The sequence below is a fragment of the Ambystoma mexicanum genome, chromosome 11, assembly GCF_040938575.1.
Source record: "Ambystoma mexicanum isolate Mex_15411 chromosome 11, UKY_AmexF1_1, whole genome shotgun sequence".
Taxonomy (NCBI): domain Eukaryota; kingdom Metazoa; phylum Chordata; class Amphibia; order Caudata; family Ambystomatidae; genus Ambystoma; species Ambystoma mexicanum.
In genome coordinates this window covers 1,389,941,967-1,389,958,118 of record NC_090934.1, presented here as the reverse complement: position 1 = coordinate 1,389,958,118, position 16,152 = coordinate 1,389,941,967, and the positions used below count along the sequence as shown (strand labels likewise).

The following is a 16,152-nucleotide window of genomic DNA, read 5'->3' as shown; positions in this document are numbered from 1 at the left end:
GCCAGCGAACTTCTAAATCCTGGCTGGGCAATGAAAAATATCCTCAACATCACAAGCACTGGCTGGATATTTTATGAAAGGCATTGGTTCTGGTATCCATGCGTTGCACAAACACCCACTAACCATTACCCCCACTCTGCCAATTAAAAAATCCCATTGCTGACCCCTGTATGAACCAGACCCACAGCTGATGCTCCTGGGAATAACCAAGCATAGTTGCATTGTAACCCTGCAGCTTTCACCCATCCAATATTCTGCCTCTGCCTCTCCCCGATGCACAAGCTTCCCTCCTGACGCTTCTTGGCCTTTTCCCCAGGGAGTGATAAACGCTATCCTTCAGGATCTTAGGTTCTCCCCTTCATCTTGCAGGGTTCCAGTGCTGGTGATTCCCAGTGCTTTGCGTGCTCTTTCCCCTGTCCCCCACTGGGCGGAGCTTAGCCCTGGCCTGTTTGGATATAGTTGGTGTTAGTCGGGGAATTATTGATTTCTTGTCAGTGACACATTCCATCTGCAATGGTGGCAGAATGATCCTCGAACTGTAAATGGGGGTCTGCTCACAGTGTAGTCATTTATTGGCATGTTAAAGTTGTACTGCTCTCTCACACGCGGCTTTGAAATGGCACTAAATCGCTTTCAATATGAGCCACAAGGATGGTGTGGCTTGGACAGAACTCAACCGACTGTCATGAACAGGTTCACTGTGGGACAGTACTCTGGTATCGTACCCAAGATCAGCGGTGGCTTCTCCTTAATGGTGAAGGGGCGGTGCCCAGGCAGCCATTATGGAGGAACTAGGATGCTGGCTACTCCGGCGAGCGGTGTGGGACAGCTGGGATCGCAGAATATGTGGCATCCCCTAAGCCTGCAGTGCCCCAGCTTGTGAAGAAGGGCTAATGGCCCCTGCGAGGCTGGGGGTGTTCAGCTTCCCAAAACATGCACGGCACACTGAGGAAATGTTGGCATTGGAAGCCCAACAGAAAACTGGCTTCATGAGCCGCTACTTGGGTAGGAGACAATTCTCATGGAAAGGCATTGAATGATACCTCTATGTCCCTGGTTCCTCTGTGATGCGGAAAGCTAGTAGTGGCTCTGTGGACTAGAGGGAGCAGCAAAGGGAACGTGGAAAAAAAAGCGTACATGTGTGTGTGTGTGTGTGAGTGAGAGAGAGAAAGCATGACCACCTGCTTTTACGGTGGCGACATAGGCCCAATGTTGTGCCCAGGAACTATATTGTACTATGGAGGCAGGCACCATTAATAAATGTTTATAGGGACAGACAGGCATGTGTTGGGCACAAATAGTAAAGCAGACTTTTATGAAACTTCAGCACATGTTGCGAATTTCAGAATGTGGGTTTTCTCTGCAGTACTGAACTCTTATTTGAAATCTTACCTTTGGCAAGACTACAGCAGGATCGTATTTTGGTCCCAGGACAAAGATCTTTTGGCCTCGTCGCACGACACCGCTGAACACTCGGGCGAAAGCAATGAAAGGGGCCTTGTCCGCCTCGGGCTTCTCGGATTTTAGGGTCAAGCTCTCCATTTGGGAAGCGACGGGCCGCTCATCACCTATTCAGAGAGAAGCAGAATATACAGGTAGAAATCGTTTCTGCACCATTGTGGGGGTAATGCAGCAGCGAAAGGTATCGAAAAAGCTGGCAGGGCTATACCTAGGCGAAGGAGGAGGGTATCCCCTCCCCCCTTTTTGTCGAAGGTGATGCACAGCAGTAGCTCTCTAAAAAGTATCTAGATATACTTGTTAATGCCTTACTTTGTGATACTGTTTTTTGAAAATTACAATCTTAGTTCCCTTTTATTTTAGAACTCATCAGGTATGCATTCACCAAATAAATCTTTGCGTTCATAGCTAAAAAAAAAGCATGTTTTCCAATTGCACATTCTGCCAACGTTGCATAGCTTTTCTTCAGCAATACCAAGAACAGGAGCTGCAAATAGCCAACCTAATAAGACTAAATGTATCAACATCGGAAGGGTGTAGGGCTGAGTAGCTATTACCAGGATTTAAACCTGTGAACTGGTTGTACAGCGCTAACAGCAGCGAGTGCTTCACACACTGAGCTGTCTGGCCAGTAATGCTGAGGTATCGGCTAAATAACCAGAGGGGGCAAGTGTCCTGTGCAGATATGTGCTTGCAGCCTATAATTATAGGTGCAATTACCAGCAAGTAGAACTCAGCCTTTCACCCCTCTCCCCCCACCTCCCGCAGGTAACTTGGACACCACAGAGTTAGGTGTCAATAGTGCTCATCAAGCACCAAAAGGCAACCCAGATTGTGGCGTGAGCTATATAATGGTTACGTGTAACTGTCTTACTATAAGGGTGGTTATTATATCCATATAACATACTGGCTTATCGCACCTGCATTATTACATTAGAACACTCCTCCAATAATGAAAGGGCCTTACTATTAATCTGTAATAAAAGATTGGTCGCGCACTGTGTGCTGTGGTTCCAGCTAGCACCACACAGCTTGCACTCGCCTACCTTCAGACAACGTCAGAAAAGACTGTGAAGGGCACTCAAGTACGTACCATCTCAGTGTGACAGCAGCAACCTCTCTCACCAGTCCCACCACCAGGGGTGGACTGGCCTATAGGGAACTCTGGAGTTTTCCCGGTGGGCCTCTGCACCCTGGGCCTCTTTTGTGTGGTATTTCCAAATTTTCTCATAGGAAAAGCATTGGACTTGCTGAAAATGTGTCATATGGGGCCACTTTGAACATTTCTTCCAGGGCCTCTTTTGGTCCCCAATAATTATTTCCAGGGGCTCTTTTAATTCCCAGTCCACCCACCACACAATGCCAAGGCATGTTCACGTGTGCCCCTACTTCTCCCAAAACCGCTGAGGGAAGCCGGGCACATGCCCGGCCGCGGCGACCTACGAATATGGGGCTTACTCGTTTTCTAAGCCCTGAAGGGCAAATCTAATGCATGAAAACAAGGCCAGAATGAACATTTCCTCGGTGCGCCCCTCTTCAGCCTTCAAGCGCGCCTGCTCTTATGTCTGCATGAGAAGCTCACGCAGGCGTAAAAGGAGTGGATTCCTAAAGGAACCCGCCTGTTTTTCGCACCTACTGGAAGTGCGCAGACCATATGAGTGCAGCATACATTCTTTCTGCAAAGCATAATTTGCATGTGGACATTTATATTTTCCCCCAAAAAGGGAGAATAAATAAGAGTAAACGCGATTTTGTCTGTTTTTACTCATTTCGTTTGCAGTCGGTTTTGCAAAAGTTGAAAATGCATGCACAGGACCCACCGGCACGGCACCTAAGTGTTAATTGCGTGTATTCAACCACAACCATTAACACTTTTCACAAAGTGGCCCTGCATAGGTGTGTCTGGTGCTGCAGGAAGGAGAAAATCAACACACCTATCCAGAAAGGGCGGGAAACGTGAATGTGGAGAAGACGGAGAGCAAGAGGAGGATTAGAGGGTCATCTAAAAAAAAAAAAACATTCCTGAAAAAGACCGAAAGGGAAGTCAAAGAAAATACTAAGAAAGAGAGAGAGATATGACAAAGGTAGGGTGCTCCAAATCCCCACAAAAGCTTTGCGGGGAACAAGCCCTCGTAGCAATGGAGCGCACAGAGACGAGCAGAACCACCAAATAGTTATTTAACAAGGGAAGGGCGGAGATAAAAGAACAAACGCATTTGCAAGGTGGGTGTCAGGGTCGGAGGCAGCCCATTTACTATAAGGCAGTACCCATGCATAGCTGCCAGGTTTTCCAGTTCCATGCGTGACCCCTCGAGACAGTCATTGGTTGCCCCACTGCATGCTGGGTCTTGTAGGCCCACAATTACAATTGGACAAAACAAAACTACAGGTCCCAGTATTATTAAATGTGAAACAAATCAGGACTGGCTCCAACTGTCACGCATGGAACTGAGAAATGTGGCAGTGGTGGCCCTGGCTGTGCACTAAAATAATATTTCAAGTCAGCACCCAGTTCACTGACCTTAAAAGCCCTTGACCTGCGACTCTGGGCACCTATATTATTACAGAACGACAAGGTGACTTACAGTATCCTGATAATGTCCAAACAGACTCCACACGTGCATATGTCCAACGCGCGTCTTACCCTGCTCGATTACGTACAAGCCCTACCTTTGTCGTTTTCGGAAAGTGAAGGTCTTTCCGATTCTTTTGCAGCAAGAATCGGTCCTGCCGGTTGTGGCTCTTGACTCTGCGCCATCTTGTCTGCATGCTTCTGCCTTGCGAGTTCCCGCCTTTGCGCAATTGCTTCCTGTGTCAAAGGCCTGCGTAAATGGAAGGATAATACTTATTGAAAAACCACACACAAGTGTAAGAAACAGGTAGCAGTGACATAGTTACTTTTTATGCAGTTCTCTTCAAAACCCTGTCAGCATTGGTTAGGTATAACAGTGTGAGACAATTATGCAGGCAGCCTGAGCATAAGGGAAGCATTCGCCTCGACATCCGGAAAGGCTACTTTTAGAACAGCTCATCTGTAACTCATTTGCAGACTGTGACTGTTCCCTCCATCACAAAGGAAGTCTTACATCACTCCATAGACGACTCAGATGAAAAGAACAATGGCAGGATTGTTGCAGCTTGTGTCTCTTTGCATAACTTGTAATAAGTGCACCAATATTGAGTTCAATATACGGGGGGGGGCGAGGGGGACCGGTGAAGCATCCCCAAAGCCCCACTGTTACCATTGGCAAGCTCCATAGTGAATAAATAAAGCTCATGTTCCGAGTGGAAAATAAAAGATGTCCTCCGTGCGGGATCCCTGCGCGCCCCACTGGTTTCTTTCTCTGGTCTAATGCGGGCCTGGAGCGCCTCCAAGACAAACACTCGAGAAGAGAGCCTGTCCCTTGGAGATTGGACTATTTGGTGACTTTGGTCGATCCTAAAGAACTTTGGCTCCGGCAAGCATCCTGTTGGGATTACGACAGGAAAGAGCATGAACGTGGCCCTTCAGCGGAACGTGAGAGCGGCTACAATAAGAGGAAGGCCGGCTAAAGCCCATTCCCCAGGGTAAACCAGATCTAGTCCCGTCCTCCAGCAGTACCTTTGCTTAGCCCGAAAAGGTCTTATAATGTCTGACAGAAGATTAAAGTACAGCGAAGATTACATAGTCAGCATTCAAATGAACTTGAAATGACCCTGAATTGTGTCATTCTGTGATCAACCCTGGTGGTTCCCCGAGAAGGCCAGCGTTGGCAGTCTCATCAGAATGTGCCTGTATATTGAGGGGGGCACAAGGGCGCCTCAAAGTTCACCATACTTTGAGCGAGCCGTGCCACATCTTCCACCAACGATGTGTCTGTCCTGGGTGCAAGTAAACCCGAGTATATAGAAGGAGGACTATGCCAGCGTGCTTTCAAGATGAAGACTGCACTATATGAAAGAATGTGATAGTTGTGCCCTGCGGTCAAATGCCCAACTCCTTAATTCCCATGTTCAACAGAGGCAAATATTCCAAAGACAAAAAATACTCTATGAACTTGTCTTACCATAGGTGAAACTAACCTAATAAGTACCACGCCCATTACCACGGCGGGGTCTTATTGCTCCGGGACTTGGGTGAAACGAACCTAATAACAAGTACCACGCCCATTACCACGGCAGGGTCTTATTGCTCCGGGACTTGGGTGAAACAAACCTAATAACAAGTACCACGCCCATTACCACTGCGGGGTCTTATTGCTCCGGGACTTGGGTGAAACGAACCGCCCATTACCACGACAGGGTCTTATTGCTCCGGGACTTGGGTGAAACGAACCTAATAACAAGTACCACGCCCATTACCACGGCGGGGTCTTATTGCTCCGGGACTTGGGTGAAACTAACCTAACAACAAGTGCCACGTCCATTACCACGGCGGGGTCTTATTGCTCCGGGACTTGTCTGGAAGGCTGTGCAGGAGGTATGGCACATGAATGTAGGTTTAGCCATTTACAGTGGATCAGATGAGATGCTGGTCAGGAGGAAGGGAAATGAAAGCATTTTCCAGTGATGGCAGTTTCTAGTACACTGGAAGATGGTAATAGAATTAATCAAAGTGTAGAGGAGCAGACTTATACAGCCGCAGGAGATCCTACCCCCCTACGTCCCCTGTATTGGAGACATAAGACTGTGCCTTGTCTGACACCAGCTATCATACCAATACCGCAGAGAGTATTTGGAGGGAGAGATCCATTGAGACAGCCGTATCGAATGTACCCACGAGGTAATGACGGCCTGCAGGAAGAGATCCCTGAAGAAATAGGAGAATGAACGAAGAAGGCAGACTGATGATTTCACAAGAAAGTGTGCACGAAGTCCCGAAATATTGAATGAAGATGATGTCTGGATCCCAGAGGAGAAAAGACGAAGTAAAGAATCACACGAACCTTAAGGTGTAAACAAAGATTACGCAGCAAAAAGCTCTGCAGATATCAGAAGCATGAAGAACATACAGATAAAGAAACACAAGATCTATCAAGACATCGTATAGGCGAGCTATAAGTAGTGAATAGAATGCAAGCGAGCCGCCACTGCATAGAAACTGGACATTGGTATCATGAGATAAATAAGCCAGAAACCATGAAAGGGGAATGGAAAGCTGTGTCGCAGCAGAATAGCAGATTCGTGGAGCTGTGGGGCGAGGCTGTCTGGCCTGAAGTCAAGATCCTAGAAAATTAGGTCAGCCTATCTACTCTGAAGAAGAACAAGTGTGCAGAGGATGAATCCTCTCACATTAAGGTGCAAGAAAGAACACAAGAGATGCCAAGTTGTAATTCATTTAAAGCATTTAAAAGCTGCCGAAAGGACCAAATCGTTGTCTCTTCTCACGTGAGCCAAGGATGGAAATAGAGTTCGAACTTGGAGTACCAGACATAATAGCAAGTGCCCTCACTCCCGTGAATTCGCAGGATGTGAATACTCTGCAAGACCAACTACAAAGACAATTTCATGGCAGAAGGTATGGGTGATGAGACGTTGGGCTAATTGGGTGGTGAGCTAGCTTCATGTCCCAGCTACCTGTACCTGGGTCTTGGCTTAAGTGCTGCTAAAGAACTGAATATCCATACATGGCACAAGCATGCCAGCCAATTTTATTAGTTCGTATAACAAAGGACCTTATAGTTTTAGACACCAATGCAACACGGTGTAACTAGTTTTTCTTAAATGACACGTATGAAGAGGTAGGCATAAGTTGTCCACCTGATATTGGATAGCCAATAACAATCCTAGCTCCTATATGACTGTATATCTAGGTGTCTCCATTAACCAATCCCAACCCTTGTTAGTTTTTTCATTATTACCACGTAGTATGACATCACTCTGACGCATAATGAAGAATATAAATTGTGTTTTTTGTGGAGGTCATTGAGAGACTGAGCATCCGTCTGTTGATGTCCGTTGCAACCTCCCTGTTTTAGATAATGGTTAGTAAAACAGTAACTTGCCATCTTCTTGAGTTTGTCGGTTAGTTGGACTCAGAATTATTCTGGTGTAATCCCATCCTGTAACGGATGCACGTTCCAAGGGCCATAAACTCAAAAGCATGGTTATACAATGAGCCCAAGATTTGCTCAGGGGAGCCCTTGACAAGTGGAGGCTCGAATGGCAGGTAACATTTCCGGTGCCCCCTGCCAACGCCGAGGGTATAGTCTTGGACTGCCAAGGCAACAGTCAGGAGTGACAGAACCAAGAACGTGTTGTGCAAAGGTGAATGTGGTGAAAACAAAAAGAGAGCAGGAATCTTAAGGAAGACCCCCGCCCCCGGGCCTCTCAGTGAGGATGGGTCGACTATTAAAAGCTCTGGGTGAAATGGCTGGAAGTATCTGGGGATATTATCACCCTGAAGAAGTCTGCAACATCCCTCAATATGACTAATTCCCTATGAGTGGTATAAACTCTTGAAACATATATTCCAGATTGTAGGCTGCCTGAGAAATCACCTTTCCCGCAGTACTGAGCATGGGAGATCATCACCGCTATTCTCCCCAAACACCAGCAAACCAATTGGTGGCCCAATCACCATCTATGGCCCAAGCTACCCTCAGCTGCGAAAAGGGTGTGCACCCGCCCTGTGAACAGATGTATAGTTGAGGGAGTCCGAGAAAATCTTTGCCTTCCAAAATACTGTCCGAGTTGAAAAATGCATATTTCAAGAAAACCGAGACAACCTGCTGAGCTACGCCTTCTTTAACACCTCACATTTTACCGCCACCTAGCTACTCGGCGCTGCCACGGAAGTAATGTTCCTCGAATATCGAGGCATACACCCAATAGTAGACTACTGCAACATAACTTTTCAGCTCACCGGTTAAGAAAGGTCATGAACATGCAGCCATCACCCTAACTCTACATTATCCCATCACACATTTTCATCCACCCTTCTCCTAGCAATCAGCCAGTACCATCATGTCACGCATAGCTTCTCCACTCTTGCTCTTCTGATGCATGATCCCCATAGGTTCAAGTTTCAAAGCTTCATTGGAGGGGAAGGACTCCTCTCTGCCTTTGTATTTCCCATGCTGGACCCAGCCTTTGATCGCTTTATCCGTTATTCAGACTGACTGTTACCACAGTCTGCCCAAGTCCAGTTACGCCTGTCCTAATAATGCTTTACTGCAAAATCTATTAAAATCATTCAGTAGTTGCAGAGTCCAAGGCTTGCATCAAAGTCAATTCTGGCCCAGTTCCGGCAGTGTTTTCCTGATGCATTGCTGCAGGGAATGGTCTAAAAAGTCCAGCCGAAAGTGCACAGGGAAAGTTCGGCCTGAGATGCCTTCCTATCCTACACCGTGGCTCTGCGGTTCAGGAAAAAGCACCCACAAGGGCTAAATGAGCACAGAAATAGGAACAGAAGTTACTTCTCCCCCCTTTCCTGCCTCCGTCACCAGTTTATAATCATAAATATCAAGGTATCAAACACTGTCTCTCCTGCCATCGGCTTACTCTTATCCCATCGTAACACTCAGATGTGACATTGCATAAAGTACACACACAGTTAATGCCGGCACGGTTTCTTCGTATCATCATCATATCCACAGAAGTTCAAACTTCTTTCCTAAAAATAATCAATCCTTGTTCCCCATCCTCTTTGCTCCACCACCTCGCTGCTGTGTAACCACGTGACATCCACCGTCACTGTCGCGAGTTACTTTGAAGGTGACATCTCAGAAGGCTTGCCAATGAACTGTGTCATTGTCTTCTCCAAATCCCTACAGTCCAAGGAAAACCAGTCCAAACGTGCACAACAAAAAGAGACGGATTAACAGGCCATGGCTAAATGCCGACGCGCCAAAATGTACCCAATCAGAAATCCTCAGCGCGCATAGGAAAAGAGGGGTTAGTAACAGAGACGGCAGTGAGGACGGGGCTATATAGGGTAAGGGGTGCTGTTAGAGTCGCAGTGCAGAAGGGTAGGAGCAAAGTCAGATAACGGGCTAGCAACTGGAACATGGGCAGGAAAAACGGGCCATGGTGCACTCACCCATATACAACGTGAAAAGAAATGGAAGAGAAGCAGGGCTGACTTTTGAAAGGGTCGAGTTAAAACACTCACAATTGGCAGTTTTATACCGAAAAACGAGCATTGGAAACACGGAGCAAGCCCTCTCTGCTTGCCCACCCAGGCCAGAAACTCCAGTTCCCCTCGACCTTTGTCTGTAGGACGGGGGTCACATTTCCACTTGATCCCAGGATCAAAGTGGCACATCCCATCCATTTCCTGTCCGATCCAAGCCGGGCTTTGCTGCGGTTTTAGTTACCGGGCTGTGAAGCCGTGTGCAAGTTTAAGCTCCGGAAACTAGCTGAAGCACACAAGCTGACAGGATAAAACAAGGTTATTTATTTTTTTATTTTTTTATTTTTGACTTAAAAAATGTTTTCACATTTTCTTTTACAAAATTACTTCACTCAAGTCCAAAAATCCACATCCCGCTATTGCTTCCTAATTCCTTCCTCGTGCTTTTCCATCTTCATGTTTTTCTGAAGTCGATGTTTTGCAAAAATTGTGTCACTGCAATTGTTTCCTTTACTCCTTCACCTTCTATTAGGCGTTTCAACCAGTATTGTTCATCATAGAAGAGTAAATTCTCAAACAGATGTAACATGTGCGTAGTTCTCAATTCGGTTAAGCCCTTGCAGTTTAAGAGCATGTGCCTTAAAGTTTCCTTGCACCCCGTTTCCTGACAAAAACGGCATTTATCAGCAGCTGATATTCCTCTGATTGCCCTTATCTCGTTTGTCTGTGGAATATTAAGGCGTGCTCTCAAAAATGTTTGTCGATGTTTTCTACTTGGAAGGAGCTTCAGGTATGATCTTATTTCATTTAGCTTTCTGCACATCGGTGTTGCGTGTGCCGCTCGTTTGTATGACCCCGCGGTGTCAAGAGTCTTCATCCAATCCCAAATTTCTATTCTTGTTGCAACTTTTGTTGGATTATGAATTAGCTCTTCTTCTGAAGATCCTATTTCTTCCAGTAATAGGGTATTTTTCTGTTGCCAGTTCTTTAAAGTTTCGGAATTTGATCCTAAGATTTCTCTGTGGATGATATTAAAAATATTCGATCTCTCCGGCATGATCACTTTCCTGTACATCATCAGTTTATTTCTTAATACAGTTGCAATGATAGCTTACATAGTTCCCTTCTTATTAAAGGCATGGGCGTGGATGTTGGGAGATTTAAAAGCTGTCTTCAGAAGTAACTTTCCAACTTTATCCAAATTTCTTCTGGGATGTTAAAAAAAGCCTCCACTCCATATGTAACTGATGGAATCATTTTGTACGATAGAATTGTATTATTGGTTTGAGTGAATACTGGCAGAATTTCCTTTCAATGATCTTAACTTGGGATGTTAAGTTCTTCGTTCTTTCCCAGAGATGATGTTGCATACTTATTTCCATTTGGTTGTTGCTCAGTAACACTCCCAGGTATTTAAACTCCATTACCGTCTGGATCTTTGCACCTTCCAACTGCCATGAAAATGGGTTTTTTGAGGTGTTACTTTTTTGTAGCACCATGATTTTTGTTTTACTCTTATTGATCTCTAAGTTGTTTTTTTCGACATATCTGCTTAGATTTTTAAGTTGCCTTTGTAGTCCTATCGGCGTTTGATCTATTAATATTAGGTCATCCGCGTATAGTAGTCGAGACAGGGTGGTCCCACCTATTTCTAATTTCAGCCACCGAATCTCTGAAATCCCACAGGTATAACGTCGGCGCCAACGGGCAGCCCTGCTTCACCCCTCTTGCTGTTTCCATGGGGTTTGATAACGCTCCTTGTTGGTTCAGGCGGATTGATAAAGATGTCTCTGTGTAAAGTGCTTTAATTTGCTCTAGTATGTTACCCGGGCATTTTTTTGTTTCTAATTTTCTCCAGAGGCGCTCTCTATTGACCTGGTCAAACGCTTGAACCAGGTCAATAAAGGCCATATATACGCCCGGTTTTCCTTCTTTCGTTCTGCTTTTTAAGATGTTAATCAAGAATATGTTGGCCAGAGTCCCTGCGTTCCTCACAAAGCCCGATTGAAAAGGGTCCATCAGTTCATTTTCATTAGCCCATTTCTCGAACATCTCCAACAAGGTTGAACCATATATTTTCGCAATGACGTCTAATAACGCTATTGGTCTGTAATCTTTTGGATTTTGTCTTGGGCCCTTCTTATAAATTGGAACTATTATAGCCTTTTTCCAGGATTTCGGAATTGATTTAGTTTCTTCGATGATGTCAAATACCTTGCTAATGAATAGTGCCCAGTTTTATGGCAATTCCTTTAGATGGGCGTTAGTCAGGCCATCCGTCCCCGGAGCTCTAGAGGTATTTAGTCGTTTGATTCTTGTTATAATTGAAGGTATGTCGTTTGGGAGTACCCATTTTACTTCCATTTTGTTATTTGCGGTCTTTGTTTTCTTATTGGTATCTTTATAGAGATTGGTGAAATGCTCCATCCACTTGCCTTCTCCTACGTTATTATCGATTGCGTTTCTCGGAGTATTCGTTGTTTGCTTAATTAGTGTCCAGAAATCTCTCGAGTTACGCCCATTCAATGATCTTAGCATCAACTACGCATCTGCTTGGAGCATTGCTGCTCTGAGTGATCTTACTTAGCCAGTGTTTATAATATTTTTTTGCTTTTTGGGCCGCCTCTACGTCTTTTGTATCTTTAGTTTTCTTTGCCCGTCTCTGCAGTTTTCTTAGCTTTTTCCGTTCGATTATCAAAAGTTTGTCGTAACTATGCATGTATTCACCTCCTTTCTTTGTTACCGTGTTCACTCTTTGTTTATAGATGTTTAAACATTGTTCGTAATCAACTTTTTTTTCTTTTTCGTTGTTATTTCTTTCTACGTATTTTTTGATAAGATTAGTTATGTTTTACGGTTTTACCTTTAATCTTATTCTGCCTCGGGATTCTTCGATCTCTGTTTTCATTAGGTCTCTTGGTTCCTGTTGGGTTTTCCATTCGAACTCAAGTAAGTTATGGTCACTGTTCTTGGTACGCTTGACCTTAAAATTGGTGACATATGATAAGAATTCCGGGCTGACAAAGATGTGATCCAAGATATATGCTGAAGAGCCATTTTCCCAAGTTGGTATCCGGGGCGCGTGTTCCTCAATCAAAAAGTGGAGATTTTTTAAGGATCTTGTTTTCATTAGTGTGTCCCATTTTATTCCCCTTTTCTTTGCTGGGGTTTTTGAGTAATTCTGATTACATTGCTGTAGTTTAGGATATTCCAGATTCAAATCTCTGCATATAATCCAGTGACTCAGTTGAAATTCAAAGTCAATTTTCTCGAAGATATTATTTAGCTGTTTTAAGAACTGTTCGTCACTTAATGCCAGTGGGTTCCAATAAGTATTAATTATTATGATGTTCTCTGGCTTCTGAGCTGGCAATCTTTGATTTCTTCCTTCCCATGTTAATAGTAGCACTTGGAAGTATAGCGACGATTCTAATACTCTTGTCACTTGTAGATCTTTGTTTGAACGTAACATTGTCAGGAGGCCGGATGACGGTCTACCTGAAAGTCCTTTTGCCGCTGGAGAAAGATATACTTCATAACCATCCATTGTAGGCTGCTCTCTTAACCATGTCTCTTGGAGACAGAGAATATCAAAGTCTCCTAGATGTATGTCACTTTGTTTTAGGAGATGTGCGAAACCTCTAGTGTTCCAGGACGCAAATTTCAACGATACAGTCTCCTCCCCGATTTCCTTGTTTGGTGGAGGTTCCAAATTCCTGGTCTTCGTTTGCTAACTGGAATCACTTTGATTGAGAACTTTGGAAATCCATCTCCATTTTTGACCTTCTTTCAATTTCTTCCATTCTTTTTCCAGTTTTGCCGATGATAGCTCTTCTTTTTCGTTATCTTCTTGGTTGAATGTAATCTTTATTTTTTATTGGGGTCCTTTAGGGAGCCGGCCCGCCCCTGTAGGGTCTTTATATGGTTTGACTAATTCATTTTGTGGAGATGTCGAGTCCCTCCTATATCTCTGTGTTTTCCCCTCCTGATCTTTTTTATTTGTACTTTTGTTGTGACTACTGCTTCGTTCTGTAGTTTTTTCGTTCTCATCAGTGGCTCGAGTTCTATTTCTTTTTGGCGATTTAACTGCTGCTTTTCTATCTGGGTTTAAATGTTTATGTTTCCTTTGTTCATTCCTTCGTCTAGGTGGGGATCCTGTTCGCGTTGTTTTTTCCCTTTTCTGATTTAAATCTTTATATATTGTTAACTCATATCCCAGTATCAGAAAATTTTCAGTGGCTTGTTCCATCATTGTTCTTACCACCGGAGAAGGGATATGTAGGTAGACACTATCCTGTTTGCCTCGCTCGGCGAATTCCACAATCCTGATATCCACAAAGGTTATTGTTCTTAAGGGTGGTATACATTGTAGCAAAGTCATTATGTTCTTCCTGTTTAGAATAGTATAGTTTGATTTTCCTATAACTTTCCAGATGAAAGCTTCTGCAGCTTTTTATTTTTTCTTTATAGGTTAATCTGTCATTTTTGGTATTTGTATAGCTCGAGTTTCGAATTCTCGATCTCGATTGATATTCTCGCTGTCTTCCTGGTTTATAACTCTGGTTATCCCTGAAGGCTCTTCTAGATGTGTTAACGCTAGGAGATTTTGTTTTTTCTTTCTCGTCCTGTAGGCGTTGAGGTCTCGAGATAAATGGTGACAAATCACCGTCCAGGTTAATATCTCTAGAGCTGTTTATTAGAGTTTGTGTATTCTCTAGATGTTCCTTTATATGACTTGTTTCATTATCTCCCTCCTCCTCCTGATGTTGTGATAGATCTAATAGGTTTGTGGATTCTTCTGAATCTATGATCACGATTCTCTTAATCGGTGGATTAGTCGTTTTTTTTCTCATTCCCTCTTCCGTTTCTTTAAGTTGATGGGGGTTGTTTGGTACTAACCGTTGTGCTAAAATAGACAGGGCTACTTCATCCTCTGTTTCCTCATCGTATGCTTCCTGTTTCTTCTCTTTATTGTTAGGAGATTCAAATATTACTTTCCTTTTCTTGGTGAGTTTGTCTCCCTGAATCTGGGAGAATACCGGGTATATCTCACCTCTCAAATTTTGTGTAGATTGTTGTTGTGTATCCTGTAGTTTACAATCCAATTGTATTTCTGATGATTTTTTTTCTCTCAGGACCACGCAGCCATTCACACGTTTCCTAGTTGTTTCACATTGCATTTCTTTTCGGTTAGAGTTTATTTTTCGATCTGATTTCTTACTTTGACCCCCGATTTGCGTTAGGGATTGTAGGGGTGTTTCTAATAGGTTTACCCCAATAACTCGCTCTCCTGCGGATTCCTCTTCCTCTTTTCTTTTTTTATCATTATCATCTGTCTTCTGTCTCCGGATTTCCACTCTGCGTAACACCTCGTTTTGTCCTTCCTCCTCCAAACCTGTTTGTATCATTTGATTCCTTGTTTCTATTTGCATAGTTTCTGTTTTTTGATTGCTACAATGTGTTCTCGCCTCCTGATGCTCTTTGAATTGTTCCCCGATGGTGAATTTATACAGCTCTTTTTGCGTTGGTAATGCTGTAATACAGCCTTCTAAGAACATCATTTTAGTGTGGAGCGTTGTTGGTAATGAAGACTGATCTTTGATCGTATCATTAAGTGACTCGTATAACTTTGTAAAAGGTGCCAGAGCTATAGTGAAGGTGGACATTATTGTCATAAGGTCCGTTTTTTTGTCGGTGTTTCTTTTTGTGGGTATTCCGGGAATCTTGATAAAGAATGTCTTAGTGGGGTAGACAGTGGTTGTGATGGTTTATTTACTTTTGTGCGCCCTTTGACGATATCATTAATCTCACCTTCGCCTGATATTCTCTTTTTTCGGGGTTGTGGAGATGGTGTTTTTTCGATCATTGCACTGATGGTCTTTCGCTCGTTTTGCTTTCTCTTTGGTGTTTTTTCTTTCGGGAGGGTTTCCCCTGAAGTATGGGATTGGATTTTGTTGCCTCTCATTTCCCTCGATACGAGTTCATTCGTTGGGCTTCTGAGATTGCCTTCTGTCTGGTTCATTAACGGTGTTTGCTCTTTATTAGTGGTTTTCTCTTTCGTTAAGACTGGCACTATGCTGTCATGTAGTTCAGTTAATCGTGGTGTCGATTCCTCTCTCTGTATTCCAACTGTTGAAACACATTTGCCTACTAATGTTTTAGTTTCAAGCTGTGCTTGGTTCTCCTTCGTCTGAGTTGACAACTTAACATTAGTTGGTTCTAAAGTGTTTTGCGATACAGAGCAACATGGTTGTCTCATCATGTCCTCTCCCTGGCTCTTCAGTGTATTAGTTGCCACGTTCTCTCGTTGCTTCTGTGGGGAGTCTACTTCTATTGAATTTCTCCCATACTGAGCAGTTGGTCTTGTTACGTCATGGCTCATGCGGCCTCCCCCCTTGGTGGGGTCTTTCTCCAAGTTTTGCTCGGTTTGTGCATTAGCCATACTTGACCATGAGAAAACCTGCAAACCTGGTAAGTGGATCTTGGGGTCTATGTCTGCCCCTTGTAGAATTTCTGCATCCGATAGTTCTCCCAAATTTTGAATCTTTGTGTTTTGCTTTTTCAGAAAAAAAGTGTGAGACCGTGGGTTGGTCTGTCGTTATTCTATTTATCGGGTTGATTTTTTTATACACCCGTTTTCC

At 44.0% G+C, this 16,152-nt stretch overlaps 1 protein-coding gene across 3 annotated transcripts in view; it reads right to left on the bottom strand.

Annotated features, from left to right (window-relative positions):
- Positions 1–16,152, bottom strand: part of EFL1 (elongation factor like GTPase 1) — a 904,242-nt gene that overhangs the window by 559,726 nt on the left and 328,364 nt on the right. For all 3 annotated transcript variants that reach the window (XM_069625004.1, XM_069625006.1, XM_069625005.1), the window contains 2 exons: positions 4,129–4,280; positions 1,393–1,568 (listed from right to left, as the gene is read on the bottom strand). In XM_069625004.1, coding sequence (XP_069481105.1) covers positions 1,393–1,568; positions 4,129–4,280 — 328 coding nt within the window. The remainder of the gene's footprint in view (positions 1–1,392; positions 1,569–4,128; positions 4,281–16,152) is intronic.